Source organism: Bidens hawaiensis, unplaced genomic scaffold (assembly GCF_021521415.1).
Source record: "Bidens hawaiensis isolate Kalapana, Puna unplaced genomic scaffold, B.hawaiensis_p1.1 tig00012555_1, whole genome shotgun sequence".
Classification (NCBI taxonomy): Eukaryota; Viridiplantae; Streptophyta; class Magnoliopsida; order Asterales; family Asteraceae; genus Bidens; species Bidens hawaiensis.
Window position 1 is genome coordinate 429691 of NW_027492028.1, and position 24513 is coordinate 454203.

General features: G+C 37.2%; 2 protein-coding genes across 2 annotated transcripts; both read left to right on the forward strand.

Moving 5' to 3' along the window:
- Window positions 1-775: 775 nt before the first annotated feature.
- LOC143541347 (protein AGENET DOMAIN (AGD)-CONTAINING P1-like) lies at window positions 776-1201 on the forward strand. The gene has a single exon (XM_077034189.1). It carries the CDS (start codon window positions 776-778, stop codon window positions 1199-1201), a length of 426 nt encoding a protein of 141 aa, XP_076890304.1.
- A 20737-nt stretch (window positions 1202-21938) lies between these two features.
- Window positions 21939-23174, forward strand: LOC143541348 (receptor-like protein kinase ANXUR2). Its single transcript, XM_077034190.1, has one exon. It carries the CDS (start codon window positions 21939-21941, stop codon window positions 23172-23174), a length of 1236 nt encoding a protein of 411 aa, XP_076890305.1.
- The last annotated feature ends 1339 nt before the right edge of the window (window positions 23175-24513 follow it).

Consider the following 24513-nt stretch of genomic DNA (forward strand, 5'->3'; position numbering starts at 1 on the left):
ATTACTCTAGGGTATTTATCTGAATGCCAACTAGATGTCATGTCATATGTTTTCTACCTTACTAATCCTCTTCATACTATATAGACCTTAACATTAAAAACCCTAATAAACATGTTTATTTTCCTCTCTCTCTTGCGATTTAGGCAATTCTCCGGCGATTATCTCCCATTTTACCGGTTTAATATTTCTTCTACGATGAGGTTCGATTCTCATGTATTATTGAGTATTGTCATTTCATTTTCTACACACTTTATTGTTTCTAATTGTTCAATTAAGGGTTCGTGTTGAAATCTTAAGCAATTTTTTTAAGGAAAATTCCCAAAATAGTACAAAGTTAGAGAGAGAGAGAGTCTGCAAATAGTCTATGAAATTTCATTATTCCTGAAATAATCCAAGTAAATCTATCGGGCCCGATAGATTTTCAAAAAATCCGATTGGTTTCACGGTCCGGTTAAAAGGTGCCAAGTGTCCCACTCCCACCTACCCCCGTTGATTTTCCCCTCAAAACACCCGGTCCAGACTGTCTTCATATCAAAACTAGCTCCTCGGAAAACCATCGGCCCAGATTACTTCCCTTCTGCTTTCATCTCCCACATGTGTTTTCAAAATAATCGGTTTTCGTGTTTCTTTGAAATACATCCAAGGAGATGTATTTCAAGCGTGTTTCGTCTCCGACGATGAGTTTCATAAGAACATCCCACAAGGTCCGATTATTTATATTCTTTATCTTCTATTTGATTTTATTTTTCTGGTTGTTTTTATTTTAAGTAGAAGCATGAGGTTTAACAGAGGTGATTCCATTGAAGTCGTTGACATGGGCCTGGATTCTTGGGGTTTATTTTACGACGGAACCATAATCTCCCGTGTGGGGAAGGAGTACATCGTTGTTTTCGGTACCCTTGTTGAAGCTGATAATTCTGGGTTCTTAAGGGAGTTTGTCAAGGCTGATAAAATAAGGCCAAAGCCTGGAGATGTTTTTGTCACCGGATTTGATCTCAGGGAGAAAGTTGATGTTTTCGCAAACGATGGCTGGTGGGTTGGCTTCATTGCAAGCAAAATTGTAGAAAGTGAGTATCTAGTTCATTTTGACAGCACGAATCAAGACATCATTTACCCGTTTGCTATATTCGCGTTCATCAAGACTGGGATGTTGCCAATGAGGTTTGGGTGTATACCCGCAGTTGAACAATGTTGGAAGTAGTTAAAGTTTGTTCAAGTTTGGGTAGTTATTCCTGTAATGAATTATGTGTTGTTGTGGCCACACTTGTTGAAGTTCCTGTTTATGGTTGTAATCAAGTTTTTAAACTAAGTTTTCATCTTAGTGTTTATGTTAGATTGATGAGTATGTTTATGTTTTATAGTGTATTTAGTTTTTGTGCATTTACTGCTAACAAAATTATCTAAACATAACTAAAAATCACTGGAATAAACTAAAATTTAACATGAAATGAAATGGAAACTACAATGTTTATGTTTGGGATTAATTTTTCCATTAGTTGATTTCCATGTAATCGAAAGCCTTATCGTTTTTTTCCTTAGCCTTGTTTGGATTCACTTCTGTTATCTTTCCCACCAGATTTTCATTAATGTTCGAGCCTGTAAATGCTTCCTCCCACGCTGCTTCGATGTGCAAATAGTCACCATCCCGTATGGCAAAGGGATCATCTGTCGTCTCTGTGTAATTTACTCGAGCCAAATCATTGTCTTCGTTGGCGTGCATTTCATCGAAAACGTGTATGAAGGTTTCAATGTCATCAAAATTATGAAGATCAGGGAGGCGTGTTTCCGGATCGTTGAAGTTCGGTTTTGCCATATGTTTATGTATTAGTATTTTAGTGGGTTAATGGCTAAAGGATGGGGTTATTTATATTAGGGTTATTTTAGTGAGTTCGATAATTTAGCATGTGTTTAGTTTGGGCCGATAATTTTAGGGCCTAATTTGTATACCCCATTGAAAGGATGGCCCAAATTCTCTGGTCCGTGTTAAAGTGGCCCAAAAAAGTGTTTCCATGAGTTTTAGTCCCAAAACTATCGGCGCCGAAATATTATTGGAAAACCCAATCGATCCTCAATCCCGCCCTCTAAACACCTCGGGACCGCCCCCACGGTTCCCTTCTTCCCAACCATTACCCTGTATCTTCTTCACTAAATCCATAAGTGGATCTTAATAACCCGTTTTCCAATTTGGGACCACAAGGTGGTTTTCATATCTTATAGCCGACAACAAGACAAACCGTATCAACAATGAATCTTGAGCTGGAGCCTTCCAAGGTTAATGATGTTGGTAAAGAAATTCAACTGTTCCCTCAAGGCGAAAACAATGAGGACAAATTCGTCGTCGGCCAGCAGCCTAAGGAGGTCATGTGAACCCTAATTTTGGGTTGAACCTATAAAACCCTAATACGTTTTTAAATAAAAGTTATAAAAATTTATTATTAAACCTTAATAATCAACTATGGTCTTGTAGAAGAAGGCCCCTCAAACAAGAGTAGTTTGGAGTGATATGAAGTTGATTGATAGTGTTCTTGAGCGTTCTACCGCCCATTCGGATATTTGGAAGGCACAATGTTTTAGTTATTAGACTAATGTCAAGGCCTATAAGGCTGATGGCCCTTTAATGCATGCAATTTTACTACGAGAATCGCCTATCACATATGACCCTAAGTACGATGGTATATATTATGATATGGTTGGTTTGAATCAGGTTCGGTTTGGTCCGAAAGAGTTTGCATGCATCACCGGTTTTACATTTGGTGAGAATCCTACACGTGGGTGTAATGGTCCTGAACAATTTTTTAAAAGGATAGGTTTTGAAGGAAAGAAAATACAGGTTGGCATCTTGAGGTAAAATAGAGATGGAACCAGTTGATGTTGTTCGTTGCTGTTTGCTTTTAATGTTGTATTCCATATTTTATGGCGTAGAAAGGGACAAGTATATTGACGATGAGTATGTGGCCTTGGTTGAGAGGTTGGAAGATTGGAATTCATATCATTGGGGTGTCCCAATTTGGGGCAGGCTACATAAAAGTTTACACAACTGTTTGGCCAAAAGAAATACTTCTAAAATGGACGGAGCAGCATCGTACTCCGCTGTCGGTTTTCTATGGGCATTTAAGGTTAGTCTTTTTTTAGTCTTTTACTATGTTATGTTAAATTCAAAGTTACTTGTTTTAAGTAGGTTTGATGTCCTTTAATTTGTAGATGTGGATCTTTGAAGTTTTGCCATACATATCAGTTTGTGATTGTGAGTACACACCAACAATTCCGAGATGCCTCGGGTGGACCCAAGAGCATGGATTTCAGTGTGGCATCGTTTCGAAAATTTTATCCAATTCAAAAAGGTTATAATGTTTGACGCTAAGCATTTGTTTTATGAATAACAAGGTTCAAATTAGTTGCTTATACTTAAATCAGGATTTTTAACGGACCAACGGTTTTTTTTAATATAAAGGGTCCTTTTATGCCAAAGTGGATGACGTTTACTGACGATGAGATAAATCATTTCAAAGGGTCGTTTGAGTACATTGACAACAAGGTGCAAAACAAAATTGTTGTTCCTCGACTTAAGCAAGTGATCACTGAAAGTGTGCATGACGAACATAACATTGTTGGGTTCCAAACCAAACCATGCAACAAGTCATCCACAACTCATCAGACCACCATTCCAACAACCCATCATATAACCAATCCCACCACCGATTTGGGTTCTTTAGGAATGAACCTATGGGTCAGCATGACAACAATTTGTTTCAGCAAATCGAAACCGTCGGTCAGGTTAGCCAGACCTTTGGTCAGGGTAACCAAACCGCCAGTCACCCTCACCAATCCGTCAGTCAGGGTAATCAATCTCTTTATTCCGTAAATCAAACCTTGTTTCCTAGTGGCGATTATAATACGAATCAAACCGGCTGGCCGGAAAATGATGTCCTAGGTTTCGAAAACGATATGCTTGTTCATAATATCCCCATTGAACGTTTGCATTCCAACCCACAAGAGAACCAGAGGAGTAAAAACTTTGCAAGCAGCTTGCTTAAGGTACCTCAGGTGAATATGTTCGGCGATTAGCTAGACAAGCTTATTAAAAGGCTGGAAAGTCATGAGAAAGAAAGTCAAGCAAATCACCAACAGCATGAGGTACTTTCGTTAGATAAATTATTAGCTATTTTGTACATGCATGCTGTGTTATGCTTAAGCTAATGACTATTTTCTGTAACGCAGAAGTTGTTCATAACCATGGCCAAGAATCAACTGGATATTATCACTGCTTTGAATGTAAGTAGTTTTAATGTTTTTGTTTAATTAATATTGAAACACCTAATCTTATATTACACATTCAATGTTGTAGACTATCAAATTGATGACCAAAAGGGAACGTGATTCTCCTAGTGAGGAAAATGATAAACTGGCGGATGACGAGGTATTTTCTAGCTAGTAACCAACGTATAACTTTCATTTCTTTATAACAAATATAAACAACCGCTTTTGTTTTGTTGTAGATCGATTTAGAATTGGAGGTTGACGAGTTGGATGTTCGTTTTTGTAGCCCTATTGTTACTGATTCCGCTCTTCAAGTAACCCCAATGGTAAGTAGCCTATACTAATAGTGTCAAACAAATTCTATGTCATGCGGCGTTATTTAATCCCCCATTGTGTTGGCAGCCTATAATCGAGGAAAAACCAAAAAGAAAACGCAAGTTGTCTAGGGTGTTACTATCACCATACGAACTGATTAGAAATGGTTTGAAGAAAAGGGTCAGGGTAAAACGAGATGACAATGAGTTTCAGAAGATCTCATCAATGAATATGCCAAAAAACAAGATTTATTCACTTATACATCCATTGACCCGGGCTTGTCCCTAAACTTTGAATTCTGGGGGAAACTGATCAGGACCCAACAAGGTGTTTGGTTGGATACAATGGTAAGTAGGCATAACCATAATGGTAACTAGATATTAAGACCACTCAAATAATATAATTCTTAATTTATTAATACTAGTCGGTTTTTATTGTTGAATAACATTTGAAGCTGTGGATTTACATGTTGCTACTTGAAAGAGTGCCGGGATCGAACTGGACCATCATGCAACTGAATGGTTACTTGCGTTAAGAGAATTCCATACCATGCAATCTAAATATGTGGATGGAACAATGCATCCATTCCCAACTGTTGAGGGTGTTGAGAAAGTAAGGAATCCATATACTTTGTGTTAGGGTCCCTTTGTGTTATGCTTTATATGATGCATTTTAACATGCGTTTTATCATGCCAGTTTTACATTCCTATCAACATCCCGTATAAACATTGGATCCTTTTTTGCATTGATATGAATGCTTGGTCGTTGACTATATATGACAAGTGAAGATTGTTTTCGTTCTTTAAAGTAATCAGTAATTTAGTTGACTAACACTAGTTGATTTACGTTTGGGTAAACAGTCTCCTCGGATACGTTGACAATGAACGAGATGAGTGATGCTGCTTTCTGGATGTCAATTTCCAAGCTTGGATTGCAAGTAATGGATACAAGATGAGGAAAAATATAGGGAACCGCCTTTTAAGAGGATTTGTCCATCGAAGGTACCTATTCAGGCTCTGACTTTAGGCGACTGTGGTGTGTGGGTTTGCTTGTTTCTTGATCGTTTAACAAAAGGTGAGAACGTATATCAAACGGATGAGCATAATCCTAAGGTTACGGCTGAGGCAGCAATGGAATTTCGATGGAAGTTTGCGCACATGCTGTTTGAAAACAAGGTAAAGTAGTTTGAACAGCCGAAAAAGCCAGAATTTGATTACGTCGACCAACCTACGTCCACGAATTTAGGCCAAGATTATAATTACCGTGACCTTTATTAGGATGTATATTATTTGTATTAAGTAGCGTTTATGAACAATCATACGTGAAGTAGATGTATATTATTTGTTTTGTTGGGTATGGTATGGTATAGTTTGTTTGTACTAACCGGTTTTTCCAACATGATACACACATAACCATGCATGCATGCACACCACCTTGGTAGAAAAAGGACATATACCCATGCAAGCAACCAAACCAAACCCTTAAACAAAGATAACCAAGCATCCATATATAATTACAACCGTTTTTGAACCATAATACAATCTGATACGCGTTTCAAAATACAACCACCAAAAAAACCATTTGAACAACCATCCATAATATACTTACAACCGTTTTTGATCCATAATATAACCATTTGAACAACCAAAAAAAAACAGAAACCACATCCCTGATCGTGTTAACCATACCTTAAATCAGAAAGCGTTTAAATCAACGGTCATTGCCTGAGATTGTGTTGCGTCGATCGCTTGAAAACTGGTAGCCACATTAGATGTCCTTGTCTTCTTCCTTGATTGGATCACTAAGATTGTAGTGGTTGTTTACACTTTCCAGTTTCGTGACCAGTTGCATGATATCGGGTACAAAAACTCGGACCCGTTACCTCACCACGAGACGGGATGCGTTTATTTTCCCGTGGTCTACTCGCTTGTCTTTTCTCCATAACCGATGGTAGTAAAGGTACATGATTTTCCTGCACCACCCATTCAGATTCATTTGGTACCGGATTTATGGGTTCCAAAGATGTAGAAACAACAAACTCTTTTGTATAGTAATCCATTGCCAGGTGACAACAATCTCGCTGCTTCTTGAATCTGCAAACTGATATTGGATGCCCACATGGTAACCCTGAGACCTGCCATTTGCGACATTCACATGTTCGTTTCAACAAATCAAAAACGCATCGTCTACCACCGTCTTCCACGTTGTAATGATATTCGTCTATGCCCGTAACCTTCCACGCCCGAGATTTTGCCATTTTCCGTGTTGTTCTACTTTGAGCCCATTTTGAGAGTGAGTGAGTCCATTTTTCTGGTATAAGGATTGTCGTTAACTCATATAACGCATGGTTGTAAGTATATTAAATATATAAAACAAGGGTTACCTGCATCTTGTCTCCTTTTAAAGAACCATCTTCTTTGTAGTTCCACAAAGTAGTCCATTAGTTTGGTAATTGAATATTTTCTTTCTTGTAAAGACAAAGCGTTTACAAATTCCGCACTATTTGAAGTCATTGTATTATACCGACGAACAGGACAATAGGATCTAGCCCACTTTCCAAAACCGATCTTCGTAAGGGTACCCTTGACAGACGGATGGTTTGAACAAAGTAAGTTAAAACTTCGCTTAAAATCGGATCTCCTGTAAGCTTTACATGTTGCCCAATATATTCGTTGTTGAGTTTTGCCACATAACCGTAGGTTGACCATCAAATGCCTACAGCAAAAACCTTGATACGCAAGGGGAAGTGCCTGCATTATGCCTAACTCAATTGATTTTGCTCGATCAGAAATTATAGCTAGGTTAGGATGGTCACCTACACAATCTCTGAGTCTACTTAAAAACCACGTCCATGAATCACCACATTCACTCTTACGTACACCGAAAGCAATCGGGAATATTTTGTTGTTACCGTCCATACCAATAGCCAGAAACATTGTCCCTTTGAAGCTCCCTTTCAGGTGTGCCTCGTCAATAATAATCACAGGCCGCAAACACCTAAAAAAAACTTCGAATCTGAAACGAACAGCTAAATAATGAGTCAGTTAACATAAGATAAATTTGAGAATTATACTAATAAATCACTTACAGCGGCGCCAATGGCAACAAATGACATATAACAAACCATAATAAAGAATAAACTAATCAAAGAAAGAAATGAAGAAATGAGAAAGAAAAGAGAAGAAGTAAAAGGAAGAATAGAAAATGTAAAGGAAAATTCCATCCCACATTGGTGGAGGGAAGAAAATGGAAGGCTTCCACCATGGTATAAATAGGATTTCTAAATCTTGTCCCACATCGCTAGATTACAAAACTTGTAAGCTCTTTATAAGGAAGAGAGCTCACATGATAATATTCTTATGTGCCAAATCACACCCAATAGTCCTAGCGGAGGGTGCGAAGCACCCGACGGGCACGGGCTCGGTCGAAGTGCGATGGGCGCAATGTGGCGCACTTTGCACTTCGAATGCTCGAATCGCCATGAGCCGCTTAAGGGCCGCCTTAGTGTTTTTGCATCTTCGCGATACACGAAGAAGTATGCTTAAGCTTCTTCGCGATACGTGAAGATGTGACGTGAAAGCTACGCAACATTGACACGTAGCCTGACATGTGGCATAGCTAGGACTGACTTGGCAACCCTACTGCAACTTTGCGATACGTGAAGATTTCATTCGCGATACGCGAAGATGCTCAAATTCAAGCATAAATAGGGCAGCAATCTGGAATTCACAAACTCGTCCCAAAAATCATACTTTTTCTCGTATTTCTTATATATAAGGCTAGTATTATACTAAGTAATTGTAGCGGTACCTCTCCTATTGAAAGGAACTTTTATAACACGAATCCAAAAGCTCTACCTAACCAAGGTATAACATTATGCTATCGTGTAAAGTTTCTTGTCTCGTGATTATCGCTATGATTATGGGTTTATACTAATAGAAATATATTACATTGTGTTTAATCTAGGTGCTTAACACCAGAAGGCTTGTTAAATATAAACTTGCAATGTGAGACATTTGAAATTTTTGCATAACTCACATTTGCGTGAGACAATTGATTTTCCAACACTGTCATGATGCTTTTCCAAAACCGTCAAACTCATGACGGGTAGTTTAAATATTTTCAAAAGATTTAAACTACATTACAGTGATTAAGTCTCTGTAGACTTACGGGATGGTTACTACTGGTATTGTGTGGTTTTGTATACAAGGCTTGCCTACTGGGCTATTACACGTTACTTATTGGATAAGTGTTAGCCAATAAGTAATATGACCACAGTCACATATACGGTCGAGTGACAAGTACCTTTCGGTAATTTGTAAGTAGGAAGATGTAAAAACATCTTAATGCTGTAACTGTAAAATGTGTCATTTATAAATGAATGTACTCACCAGTATTTCCTGCTGATCAAATATTTTTAAACATGTTTCAGGTGACTTGTTAGAGACAAAGGAATGATGTCTGCGGGCTTCCAGCTTAAATAAGTGGCTTGTCACCAGAATAAAGAAACGTGTTTTGTAAATTAGGGTTTATCCCTATAAAACTTTTGTTTGTATAAAAATGGGTTTTTATCCCAGTTTATGAAATAAGAATTATGGTGTTTTTATAACTCTGATTAATTTTCCTAACTACGGTTTTGATGAAATATTCTGCTGCAAATTATTTTAATAAACATCGATACCACCACTCAACGTTCACGGCTCCCCTCCCGGGGTATAGGGGTCGGGGCTGTGACATGACATCTCAAAACGGTTTGAGCCATCTCTGAGGATATGAGTACGGGTTCCTGGATTGGCTAATTCTAAATTGTGACAATAAATTGGAAGTCTTCTAAATGATTCGTCGGTGGTACCAACAAGCAAAGATTCACCGTAAACTTTTCCTGCCCAAGCTTGTTTGTATGACAAATCAGCCATGAATCTTTCATTTAATATGTTCACAATATCTTTCCCTTTAATGTTACGTGAGTTGTCCTTAACCAAGTCATTAATGCTATGTGCAACCACCTTTCTATTAGCATTGCGATGATGAGGATGAAACGAAGTCTTGGAGCATGTATGGACTTCACTGAAAGACATTACATAAAATGCATCAGAATCTTTGACGTTATGTGACCACAAAATCCACTGACAATCTTCTGATACGCAACGTACTTCAAGTTGTTGCTTATAAGATTGGGAAGTGATGAACTCAAAGCCCTCGGTTACTGCCATCGTTCCTAACTCCAGTTGTAACTCTTCCTTATTCACAAACAACTTGCTTAAAATAGGATGTGTTTTCAACGTACTCTCTTTGAGTTTTTCTCCTTCCTTAGGCATGGAAAGACTGTCAACTTCAACTAGGGGTAACCCAACATTTAAATCAAGAGGCTGTCTACTTTCGATCGACACACTGGGGCTAAAATCATCGAAATCATAACTTGGTTTATTCAAATCCGGTAATAACTCTATTAGTTGGGAATTCAGATAAGGGATCGCTCGCTTTTCGGACATCTTACCCTCAACATTTTGTGTTGACATACGATAACCACATTCTCCAACCACATACAAGTACACAACTTCAGAACTGTTAGTTTTTTGAATTCGTTTTAAAAAGAGACATAGATCGTACTTATCATCTATATCAACATGATACACGTAAGACAAAATCTTGTATGATAGTTAAGATACATGACCTAACTTAAAACGACATTGAATTAAATCAATCAGCTTACTATAACTTACGTCTGACGGTAGACTAAAACCACCCCATTTACAAGTTACTGGAACAAACTCCAGGCTACCATTGACGTCTTCCCATTTACCACCATAACACACAACAACGTTATCAAACTTCATTGAAACAACACACAACACACACGTCGTTTACAAATGACGGGAGACAACTGACTGTTAATTACTTACTAAGTTATAGAGAATCCAACAAACAAGTTTTAACTCAAAACCGCTGATAGCAACATCATTAAAATTAATTACATCGAATCTGACAACAAAAGCATTGACGGAACTATAGGAACTGGGTCCCACATACTACTTTAACCTAAAACCAATCGGATTTCAATTAGGGTCCACCAAACTAAGTTTCTCCACAAAAAATATCGATGGAGATCAATTGCATATTCAAACTATCGGCCACCATTAAATATACCCTAAACCTATCAGAGAGTTCTAGGTTCGGTCGGATAATCTATCGGTCCATAATAAAATAACCCTAAAACTATCGGATCTAACAGGGGTTAGGTAGCTTGGCTCCACCAACTTAATTTCAAGCTAAAACAGTCGACGGAGATTTATTTTATACTTAACCTATCGATCCACCATAAATCTATCGTTTACCATAGGTTTACCATGCTTTCAACCGAAAACAAAGTAGTCTGACAAGTGATTAGGTAACGAGACGGGGTACAGCTAGCAACTAACATTCAATCCAAAAACATTGGCATAGATGTTTTTACCTTACAAATTATCGTTGACAACAATTTTCAACCCAAATGATTTTGAAAAACATGAATTAAGCCACAAAACATTCGATTCTTTTTTTTTCTATTTTTTTGTATATTTTTAGGGCTTCTTTTTAGCATTTTCTATATATATTAACATGGTCATAAACACAAGGGAACATGCTGTGAAGAATATTACTCAAACATACATTTTGCTTACCAAATTTTATGGGTAGCCATGCTCATCACAAGACCATGTAGGAAGCCACCCGACTCTTATTATTAGTTATCGTTAACATTCTCGTTGGAATCAGTGATCTCGAAATAGGGGGAAAATGCCCCCAAGGGGGGCGGTGGTTAGGTTCAAGATGTCGAGAGCCTCCCCAAAGAGGGGGTGGTGAGGCACAGCTGACTCGACTGACCCTTACCAAGAAACGGGCTAGTAAACAGAAGGAACAAAAGGAGGCTAGCATCGACCTCCTAGAGTTATGCGGACTAGCCGGCCGTAATTACATTACGTTTACTGTTAGTAATTTTATGTATGTAATTTTGAAATAAATGCTATTATTTTACTTCGTGTTAGTTAGTATGAATGCGATAAATGAAACATAGACACATCCCCTACTTTAATCAACTACAAACATGTAAACAAAGAAATACATAACACAAGATAACGCTAAACATGGTCAAGTTTATTGAACTCAACATTAAAACAGACGAACATTCTTAACAAATACATAGGACAACATAATACAAATCAGCTACATGATCGATGTAAAAGGTCAATCAAAAACATTTATAAATTACCTTTGCTAGCTAGGATAAGTAAGCTGTCGAATCCATAGGGAATCAGTAGAAAAAGCTACAGTTGTTCATTGTTCACTAATTAATTAAACTAGGCGGACAAACGATGTCAAGCGGTTTGGAAAGTAATTTGGTTGTAAAACAATTTAAGAAAATAGTGACTACACTTCAGGTTCGGGATATGCAATAAACTGACTGACAATAATTTATACAAGTCGGGAAATCATATAGACATGATTTGTCATTAGAATAGATAAATGATTACTAGACACAATAGTTTGGCTATGATGATTCACATAACTTAATCCGAAGAATTGACACAGCTGAACACGCTCTATCTAATTACCAGTTCATTAATATAAAACTTAGCATCTATCAATAATTAAGGGTAAACGGTTCAATGACGATAAGAACTTAATCCTAAATGTTGATGAACACAAACCAAATAATTGATGATAAACGAAAGTCCAAGAAACACAACTGTTTAATCAGTTCCAATGAACATATAGATTAAATCAACCCAAAAGATTAATCAAAACTAAATCCCAATACATGTAATGTTCATAAAAATAATCAGTTCATATGCAAACCCTACACCTGAAGTGGTCACGAGTGGTTTAGCCTTGCCTCTTCATCATAATTAGCTCAATTATGGCTTGGAAGGATGAAACCTTAGGACGATTATGGTGATTGGTAGGTGTTAGAATGGTGGATAATGGCCCCAAAATCGGACAAATATGTTAGGGTATGAAGCATAATCATTCTAGGGTTGAACCGGGCTTAAATATGGAATAAAATACCAAAAAATTGCGTTTTTCCGCTCAGGCCACCGTAGCCTACGGTCTCCCCACCGTAAGCTACGGTGGGACCGTAGCCTTCGGTCATCAGTCACTGCTTTATGGTAACAGCCCCTCTGTACTGTTTTGCCCATAACTTCTTCGTTATAGCTTCGTTTTACGCACCGTTTTCAGCCACGTCTTCGTATTCAAATTCTCTATAATTCCATGAAATAAAATCTTAATTTCCAATCCATCTTACCTGCTCCAATTTAGCTCCTTTAAGCTCCGCACACCTGTAATCGCAAACGCACCCAAAGTAATCGTGTTTCCGGCATATAAACTCATAAAATATATGATATGACCCATTTAATACACGATATTTCACCCAACACATCACATTCCCACACTTATCATTTTTCGTCCCGAAAAAGATATACAATGAAATCGGAACCGGAAACTGGTTTTTCTTAAACAATTAAATTATTTTAAATATCAATAAATAACACAAAAACCGCGATTGCCGATATTGCTATCCACTTAAACCCATGCCCTAATACTTAGCAGGACAAATAAGGTGTGACCATTTCATTAGTTCATCTGATTAAATGGAACCCACACATCAAAGACCTGAAGCCGCTTTACCATGCTTCATTATAGTTTTACCGAGCCGGACCACCCCAACTTGACTTAAACCTTAAAGCTAGATGATAAAAACTATGCGCAACCATGTGTACCACTTTAAGCCCATATGTAATAGCTAAAACAATCCTGGATATTTTATCGACCTAAAAACTAAACTTAAGCATCAAAGTCTACCAGAATGGCTATTAGATACGATTAAGGTGCAATTATGTTACTAACTAGCAAATAGTTCCCACTACATGGTATACCCCCGTTATCAAGCAACATCCCAAAATCCATCTCCAGGGGTGAGTATGTACAAATTCATCTATAGGGCTTACATGTGACGTGTTCCTTGTGGTCCGTTTCTTAATGGTAATGAGACGTGAGCACGGGGACCCCACATGACTAACAGCGTGGATGATCAAGTCAGTAGTGTAATTGTACTTTAAAAGCACGTAATGATCATGTTTAATGACTTATAGTTGGCAGATAAACTGCGGGTTTGCTCTTTGAGCTCTTTTAATATTCATAAATCCACTTAGGAGATATGAATGCCCAGATGATATACCGCATAAAGACCCCTGGTGTCCGAACCCTAGAGCATCCCATCAATACAGGATTTAAGGTTATAAAACCATACACCTATCACAAGCCAGCTAGCATACTCTAACGTTAAGCCTATCTAAGCATCGTTCAGTAGTCTATTCATATGTTAAAATTTTCTTTTGGTGATCAAATCTAACAAAAAGGCTTGATTATAGCCCGACCTTTCATTCCAGTCCTTACACAGGCTTAGCTAAACAAACAAAACCCTAAGATGTTTCCACTAAAATCAAGCAATTAAAAGTTCAATTAAGTCAACAACCAAACCGTTCTTTCATTTTTAAAGGCTGAGCCTACCGGCACATCCTAAATTAAGTGTGTTACTGTTCCTTCATTATTATTATTATTACTATTGTTATTATTATTTTTTATTTATTTTTATTTTTTTATTATTATTATTTTTTAACAGCTCCAGTTTTTCTATCATTTTTCATTGTGTATAAGTATAAAATTTTCGGGACATTCTTAGCATTACCCGCATCCCCACACTTAAACATTACATTGCCCCCAATGTAATTATTCATTTAAAATTCGAGTGTGACACATGAGAACTTAAACATTTTAACAACCAAAGTAAAGGAAAGAGACACATGCACCTGATTCGAATCTTTCTTGTCAAACGAGTCCTGCTGATAAGTACTGTTGCAAACTTGACCCGAACTCCTTGAACTTTGATGTTACACTATATGCTCCACCGAATCTTGACTATACCACCATGAACTTCCCCACACTTAGGGTTTATTATGACTGCAAAACACAAGCAAAAAGTAACATGCAAAAAGAAAAATAAAATTAAAGAAAAACAAAACAAAATAAAAGGTCGGGTTGCCTCCCGGTTAGCGCTAAGTTTTTGTTAAGATCTTTAGCCGGACCGTTACCTCATTTTGCGGTTATGGTGGTCTAATGGAGTGCTTACCTTCCCCGGAAACGGCGCCATTTTGATCGATGTCGAAAGATCAATCAAAAACATTTATAAATTACCTTTACTAGTAAGGGCAAGTAAGGTGGTGAATCCACAGGGAATCAGTGAAAAGTGCTAATCAAGTTTGATGATTTTTAATTACTTTTACTAAGGTGGACAAACGATGTCAAGCGGTTTAATAGGTTTGTTTAATGAAAACACTATTAAGTGGATTTTGTAAATAATAAAGAAAAGGTAACCAATCTCCAGATTTCAGGTTTTGAAGCAAGTTGGATAAAAAACTAAACCTGTTGGATTATATCTTTCTTTGAATCAATAAACCAAAAGACTAAATGTTTGACTATGCTGATTATCAGAACTCAATCCGAATGATTGACACGGCTAAACAATAATCTAATTGATTGTTAATTTTAGGTATTAATGAAGTATAAGTTCTATGATTAAAGATAGTTAGGTCAATGACACTAAGAACATAATCCTAATTGTTGATGACCACAAATCGTTTAATTGATAAACTGTAAATCAATCAATAACCAAAAACACTTTCAAGCACACAATGAAATCCAAAAGTTAAGGTTTAGAGTACCAATAATCCAACAAACAACTCAACCCTACACCCGGAGATGGTCACAAGCGGATTAGCCTTGCATAGGCATCTTCAATAGGTCTATTGATTCTTGAATGGATGATGGCATGAATGATTCGGGTGATTAGGTGGTGTTAGAATGGTGGAAAACGGCTCCAAAATCGTCCAAGTATGTTAGGTATGAAGCATAGCCGTCCTAGTTCAGGTGTTAGGTTACGTGGTGGTGGTTGTGGTTGTTCTCTCTGATAATACTGACCCCTAGGTGTATCTTCCCACTCCTCCTCGTCCTCAAATTTCTCATAATCATCAAATCCCCTTCTTCGATTGTTCTCTCTCTCAAAATCAACCGCACCCTGAAAATATGGTGGTTTAGATCTGATTGACTGATCATCCCTCATGTGATACTGTCTTTGAGCTCTACGGTTTCGATTGAGGTGCTGGTTTAGTGGTGGTAAGTCATTAAGTGGGGGATTTTGTGGAATGTGTTGTGTATCATGATTAGGAGGTGGGTCTTGGTTTTCGGGTTGTAACTCGGGTGGGATTGGGTAATCCTCCTGATGGTTCATATCTTCTTCTTTAGGTTTTGAAGTTTCAACCCGTTTTTTAGCTGCTCGGTTTCTTTTTGCTGTTTTCTCTATTTCTGGATCAAACTGTAGCAGCTCTTGCTCTCGAGAATACCGTGTATACATCAACCTGAAAGATTACTGCGCACACGAAAACACACAACCCCGCGTAAATCAACGAAGAAAAAGAAACAAAAACTGAAATTAAAATTAAAATTAAATTTAACTAGACTAACTAAACTAGCACTTTGCACGTTGATTCCCCGGCATTGGCACCATTTTGATCGATGTCGAAAGGTCAATCAAAAACATTTATAAATTACCTTTACTAGCTATGGCAAGTAAGGTGTCGAATCCACAGGAAATCAGTTGAAAATGCTACTATAGTTCATTGTTCACTAATTAATTAAGCTAGGCGGACAAACGATGTCAAGCGGTTTGGAAAGTAATTTGGTTGTAAAACAATTTAAGAAAATAGTGACTACACTTCAGGTTCAGGATATGCAATAAACTGACTGACAATAATTTATACAAGTCGGGAAATCATATAGACATGATTTGTCATTAGAATAGATAAATGATTACTAGACACAATAGTTTGGCTATGATGATTCACAAAACTTAATCCGAAGAATTGACACAGCTGAACACGCTCTATCTAATTACTAGTTCATTAATATAAAACTTAGCATCTATCAATGATTAATGGTAAATGGTTCAATGACGATAAGAACTTAATCCTAAATGTTGATGAACACAAACCAAATAATTGATGATAAACGAAAGTCCAAGAAACACAACTGTGTAATCAGTTCCAATGAACATATAGATTAAATCAACCCAAAAGATTAATCAAAACTAAATCCCAATACATGTAATGTTCATAAAAATAATTAGTTTATATGCAAACCCTACACCTAAAGTGGTCACGAGTGGTTTAGCCTTGCCTCTTCATCATAATTAGCTCAATTATGGCTTGGAAGGATGAAACCTTGGACGATTATGGTGATTGGTAGGTGTTAGAATGGTGGATAATGGCCCCAAAATCGGACAAATATGTTAGGGTATGAAGCATAATCGTTCTAGGGTTGAACCGGGCTTAAATATAGAAGAAAATACCAAAAAATCGCGTTTTTCCACCCAGCCCACTGTAGCCTACGGTCTTCCCACCGTAAGCTACGGTGGGAACGTAGCCTACGGTCATCAGTTGCTGCTTTACAGTAACAGCCCCTCTACACTGTTTTACCCATAACTTCTTCGTTATAGCTGCGTTTTACGCACCGTTTTCGGCCACGTCTTCGTTTTCAAATTCTCTATCATTACATGAAATAAAATCTTAATTTCCACTCCATCTCATCTGCTCCAATTTAGCTTCTTTAAGCTCCGCACAACTGTAATCGCAAACGCACCCAAAGTAATCGTGTTTCCGGCATATAAACTCATAAAACATATGATATGACCCATTTAATACACCATATTTCACCAACACATCACTACACTCCCTATTTCCAGTGGCAATCATCATTTGACCATTCTGAGTCCGAATCATGCTCGCCTTCATATGGATCATTGTAATAATCAACATCCAAATAGTCCATTGTATAATCCCAAGCATATTTCAATACCTTAGGGTCATAATCACGTTCCGGCTCCAACTCAAACTCTTCGCTAGGTTTTAAGACTTCATCCTCTTGCACTACACAGGCCACTAGTTCATCTTCTTGCAATTGATAAACTTCATTTCTGACATCACCCACAGGACCCACTTCCTTGTTAACCTTACCCACATGATCTTCTTGTTCAACCTTAACCACATGACTCGCCTCCTGGTCAACCTTACCCAAAAGTTCTTGTACTTTAACAGCTTCTTAATGGTTGTGACAATGCTGTGTAACATAAAATAAAACAGGTAAATAGATTGAACATAAACAAATACCATTAGAAACTCAATTCAACTATTACAGGTTTACAAAGTACACCTAAAAACAACACAACAACCCTAAACCGTAAAAACGTAAACAATGAAAAGCAGCCAACTAAGTCCTAATGCAATCTTCAATTTGGTGGCTTCCTTCGATTTGATTCTTGCATACTCATCTTTCTTGTTCATATCCTCACCAAAGCAGGAATACTTTCACAGCCGGGACAGGTAGGAGTATCCGCCCACTTTAACCATCCACAAGAACCCTTCTGTAACGAAGAACAATAATCAACCAACCTAACCTTAATAAACTTGTTTCTTTAACAATTCTCTTCATGCCAACTGATATTTTTCAAAAGTACCCTAATAAACAACCAACTATATTGACAGTTAAGGTGAATAACAACTTATTTCATTCATCATTCAAAATTAATCTAATAACAAACTGATTTAAATGTTTTCCAATAGTTAACAACGACTGTTTTAAACAACCCGATTCAAAAATAAAAACAAACTGGGCATTTTAAACACTTACACAACACAAGAATCTTCGGCCATGGTTGGCATCGGTCCGGGATGTACGATAGCACGTACCTGAACCACATGAGCAAAACAAATTTGATGCACCAACACCCTGTGACTTTGATTTCACCGAAGAAGAGGACGATAACTGAGACATTTTGTCTGCAATAAAATATGAGAGTTACCAAGGGCTGTAATCCAATCGAAGAGAAAGATGACGACTCAGTCAATTTGGGTCGGGAAAATAAATCAATCAACCGTTTAGTACATGTTTATGGTTTAAGACACAACTCATCGACTGAGACGAAACACACTTGAAATACATCTCCTCGGATGTATTTCAAAGAAACACAAAACCAATCGATTTTGAAAACACACGTGGGAGATGAAAGCAGAAGGGAAGTAATATGGGCCGATGGTTTTCGGAGGAGCTAGTTTTGATATGAAGACAATCTGGACCGGGTGTTTTGAGGGGAAAATCAACGGGAATAGGTGGGAGTGAGACACTTGGCACATTTTAACTGGACCGCTAAACCAATTGGATTTTTTGGAAATCTATCGGGCCCGATAGATTTGCTTGGGCTATTTCTGGAATAATAAAATTTCATGGACTATTTGTAGACTCTCTCTAACTTTGGACTACTTTGGGAATTTACCCATTTTTTTATGATCATTGTGCGGTTGGACAGTACTGCACCAAACTTGTTTCCATAAATCTGATTGGTTGTGATAATCTAAAGAGGATTGAAGGCAACTTCAAACTATTTAAACAAAGATGTGTGATCTTGGTTATGCACATGCCATGAGGAACTAGCATATGATTACTTTAATGCCGAATGTTGTTTACGAGAATTAGCATATTATTTGTGGTGTATAGCATACGCTTAAATCCTAAGTTGTAAAAAAATAATTTGGCATTGTTACATTCTAGTCTCTTGCAACTCTGATAAGTTGTGTCACATACTTAAATGGGTGATTTTCGAATTATCGGGTTTAAATTGCACGTTAGCCATCAAGTGTCGTGTAATCATATAAATACGATCGATTATGTAACAGAACCACCCACCACCATTTTCACGATTGTGATACGAAGCCATGTTTAGTCAAACTTTAAAGCAGAACGTAAATACAATTTGATAAGTTAATTTTGGCATGCCAACCTTAGGAGGGTTTAGAAACCGATGAAGCTGAGTGGACCATCCAAATCGATGCAAGTTGGTTGGTTTGAGGTTCAAAAAGTTCAGTTGTCGTTGCTTAACGCTTTAATGGCTCGGTTCGGTTTGAATTTTGAAATAAGATGCATAAAACAGAAACGATCATTTATCCTTCAGGTACACCCGTTGCTTTCTATAAGCTTGATACCTGACATGTATTAGGCCTAGTATGAAACACGACTTTACAACAGGGTATGAGACTGAAATTAGCAATACCTGATGGTCCCGATCCGAACTTGTTCCATTACCATCTTTAGTCAATGGTGCTGACAATTGAAGGCTATATTAAATACTAAGTTAAGTATTAAAAGAAATTAGTTGGAGAGAGAAAAGAAAAGAGAAACTAATATATTTGGGAGATTGTCCGTATTTATTTATGTTTTTTTAAGATACCTGTGTCACATAGGGCTGAACACGGTTCGGTTCCGTTCGTTTATTAGGCGAAACTCAAATCGAAACCGAAGTAATCGGTTATTGGAATATGCAAACTGTTCGGTTTTCGGTTTTCTGGTTTTTTGGTTTTCGGTTTTTTGGTTAATTTCGGTTTCGGTTAGGTTTTTTCGGTTTTTTTTCAATTATGTGTTGAAATTGCAAAAAAAATTAAAAAATGAAAATGCATATTTTAAGCTTGTATAAGAACGTGTTAGAGTACCACTGTCCACATTAGGAATGAGCAATTTCGGGATTGGTACCGGTACCGGTACCGATTTGGTACCGTCGGTACCGAATCGGTACCAAAATTTTGAGTTTCGGTATCGGTACCGGTACCGGTACCGGGATTTTACCTTCAGTACCGGTACCCAAAATTTGCAAATTTCGGGGCCGAGATTTTCGGTACCGGTAACAGTACGGTACCGATCTCATCCCTAGCCACATATATATTGAATTCAAAAAATAAAAATAGGCACGTGTTACGTGAAACTATACGAATACAAAGTTGCTAAATAGAGTTTAAAAATTAAAAAGTATTAAAAGTTTAGTCCCAATTTTCATTCATCATCTTATTTAGTTATCTTAAAAGTTTAGTCCATTCCTCATTATCTTTATAATCTTTATTATCATCAATCGGTTCGGTTCGGTTTTTTAAAAATGGATAACCGAATTGAAACCCAAATTTCAGTTTTTCAAAAAAACAAAAAATTAACCGTCGGTTAATGCTTCGGTTCGGTTTTTTCGGTGCGATTTTTTTGGTTAATTCGGTTTCGTCGGTTAATTTGGTTTTCTGCTCACCCCTAGTGTCACATGTGTACGTACCCAATGTGGCCTAGTAAGGCTGTTTTCTATGGTGGGTGGCATTAAAGGCCCTTCACATCGCCATGTAGAAAACAGGATTTCGAAGCCCTTCTTCATAACACGCCGCTATGGTGTAAAACATCTTGGGCGCCACAATACACACACATACACACATACATACATACATTATGAGAGATGAAGAGAGAACTGCTCCCATCGTCCCTTCCTCCCCGCGCCCCCATCAATCGCGCCAACAAATCTGAATTATGGAGAAAAACGCTAAAGGATGCAAGCAACCTTAACGGGTGGGTAATCAAGAACATTGCGGACGGGTAGGTTTCTTTGTTAATTTCTTTTAGTTGTAAACGCTAATGGATGCAAGAAACCCCAATTTTGGTTCTCATTATTCATCCCTATATCTTTTTTTTTTAATACTTTCTTTTTGTTGGATGAGAGTGATAGAAAGAGAAAAATAATATAAATAACTATTATTTAATTGAATAGAGATAAATACGTAGAATGAGATGTATAGAAGCTTTTTAAAAAGTAAACAAAATCTAGGAAAGTATGATTAAATTTAGTTAAGTTATGATACTAGAACGAATTTGTAACGATAAGAAACTACAAGGGTTTGTTGTGAATAACCTTGGATGATGATGAAGATTTATTGCTCTTGTTAGGTCTCCCACTGTTGTCACCTGTGATTCTGTAAACAATCACATAAACATTTACATACAATAGTTTCATAATTTGATCAGAATAATAATCAGGTGTTGATCATGGAATTAGGAGGTCTTTTTAAACCCTTTTGGAGTATACCTTGTCCCATGATCGGATTTGATATCTGTGGATTGAATCTGACAATTAGATGATAATGTTCTATTTATGGCGCTAGTCTGAAACTTTTAAAAACATGGAGCTAGTCTGAAAATTTAAAAGAAATGGCGCTAGTCCAAAACGGCTATCTTGGTGTACATACAGCTCCTTGAAATAATTATGTATTTTTGAAAAATTCTTAACAAATTATATTCATATGGTTGATCACACTATATTTGTAGGCCAGTAGACATCATAAATCTTGACTATGACTTTCGTTTATAGTGTTATCTTTGATATATAAAGTGCTCCATTCCATATTTGTGGGGCTAAGTATCCGATGTGCAGGTATGAAGCAAAAGGCATCCAACTAATTGTCAAGAAAATTTCAAATATGTTGTTTCCCGATAAAGACCTAATAGGTTTACAGACTCACTTGGGAGATATCCCACCATCTTCCCATGAAGACTTGAAGCAGTTGAAGATTCCTCTCCACGAAATAATTCGGGCAACAAATAACTTTTCTACGGATAACATCCTCGCGACAGGTGGGTTTGGGATGGTGTACCGAGGCCAATCTGAAAAGCTTGGCATGGTTGCTGTAAAGAAATTAGATCGTGGTCATGGGCAAGGAGACCGCGAATTCATGACGGAGATTACTTTGCTTTCCGCTTATAAACATGAAAATATTGTCTCTCTTGTTGGCTACTGTTTCGAAGATGAGGAGAGAATACTTGTTATGAAGTATGAAATCAATGGTAGTCTTGAAGCACATTTACATAATAAGAATCTAACCTGGATTCAACGCCTTCGGATTTGTTTGGATGCCGCCAATGGGTTGAAATACTTGCATGAAGATGTTGGATCTCAGCATAGAATAATTCACCGTGACGTTAAGAGCTCCAACATCTTACTGAATGAGAACTGGAAGGCCAAGATTTCAGATTTTGGGTTGTCCAAAATTTCTTTAACGAATGTACCGTGCAGCGTTATTTTTTCTCAGGCTTGTGGCACATTGGGATATATTGATCCACAGTACCAAGCTCATAACCATCTCTCCCAAAAATCAGATGTTTATTCTTTTGGGGTCGTACTATTTGAAGTTTTGTGTAGCAGGTCGGTAAATGCCCGGGAGTATCATTTTTCAGCCCAATTGGCTCAAAGCCATTACGAAAAGAAAACATTGGATGAAATTATTGATTCAGGTCTAAGAAGTCAAATGAATTCAGATTGCTTGAGCACTTATTCATCCATTGCCTATAAATGCTTGATGAAACAAAGAGATGAACGACCAACGATGGGCCGGGTTGTGGATCAACTCGAGGAAGCATTAGATTATCAACAAGTAAGTTGCGTTGCTACAAGTGTCACACCACACCTCTTTAGATTATTAATGATCATATCTGACATCAAATTCAATGTCTGTACCTTTCACTTGTTTTTCAATAGGGAACTAGTGGATCTCGGCATGATGTATACATTTGTTTTAGACACCAAGACCCTGAATGTCACGTTGTTGATGATATCTGTGCTGCTCTACACCAAGGAGATATTTTCACTTATAAGGATGAGGTGACACTTTCTCGTAACAAGTCAATACTAAAAGCCATTCAGCGTTCACGATTGTTTGTCATTGTTTTCACCAAAAAGTTCGCTGTTAATTCTTGGAACTTGGATGAAGTTGCCAAGATTATTGAATGCATGAAAGAAAAAAGACAGTTTCTTTTGCCCGTATTCCTCAATGTGAGTCGCTCTGATGTGCGGGCACAAAAAGGGTATTTTGGGGAAGTGATGTCCGAATATGATAGACACCCAAGGATGGAAGTTTGGAGGAATGCTCTTGTTGAAGCAACTAATGCACCTGGCCTGGAATACTCCAAATTTCGGTGACTTCCTAATCTTTATTGCAAATTAATCTCTAATTGGGAATCCGTTTCTTAAACGTTGAATATTTAAGGCTAATGGCATGCAGATTAAACAAAGTAATATGTTTTTGGGTATTTGAGAATCAAGAATGCTTACAATATTATGCTGAACTATACTGCAGGTCTAGTGCAGACTTTATCAAGAAAGTTGTTGAAGAAATAAAAATCGGTTTATCAGCAGAACTCTTGTCTTCTTTACAAGTGTAATGAGCATTGGGTTGTCGGTTTAAGATTTTTATTTGTTTGGTAATTTGAAGTTGTAAGAATTAAAGGTCGGATGTTCATGTGCTTGATAAATGATGGGAATATAAACAAATGGATTGAATGTTAAAATTTTTATTTTTGCAAGAACAATATGGCTTTTGAAAAGTAAATAAAAGTAGCTTAATCAGTTTAATGATGACTTCACCAACGATTTGACAAGAGATTGGCTCGAATACAAAACATGTAGTAAAATTACACCAAAATGAATTAAGAACGAAACTCGAACGATTATTATTGCGGATTATGAAGCAAATGATTAGACGAGTATTGTAACAAAAGCTACGAAATCAAAATAAAAACTAAGCCCTAATCTGAACAGCTACTAATTATTACCCCCAATTTGGTTGTTAACTAACTAGTGATTAACATACCATTTATCAATTATACACAAACAGTCCTTCAACTAAGAAAGAATTGCCAAAGTCTCCACCAAGTATTGGAAAAGACAGTTTCATCCCTAACTCTAGTTGACTTTAACTAACTATTAACATGTATTGACTTACACCCGGCAATAATGTTAGTTGAGATAGTTGTGGTTCCAGCTACATTATCAAGCATCAAGTAACTTTTCAGCAACTCTGGATCGTTTGACATCTTGTTTATAAGATCAGAAAACCAAACAATCTTGAACAACAACAGATTTTGTGAAAACACTAGTCTAAATAGATCGAGTTGAATACAAAGGAATCGAATCGAATCAAATTAAGTTGAATCGAATCGAATACA

Excerpts from the sequence above, each read along its gene's own strand:
- LOC143541347 (XM_077034189.1), top strand. The coding sequence starts at position 776 with ATGAGGTTTAACAGAGGTGATTCCATTGAAGTCGTTGACATGGGCCTG.
- LOC143541348 (XM_077034190.1), top strand. The coding sequence starts at position 21,939 with ATGTGCAGGTATGAAGCAAAAGGCATCCAACTAATTGTCAAGAAAATT.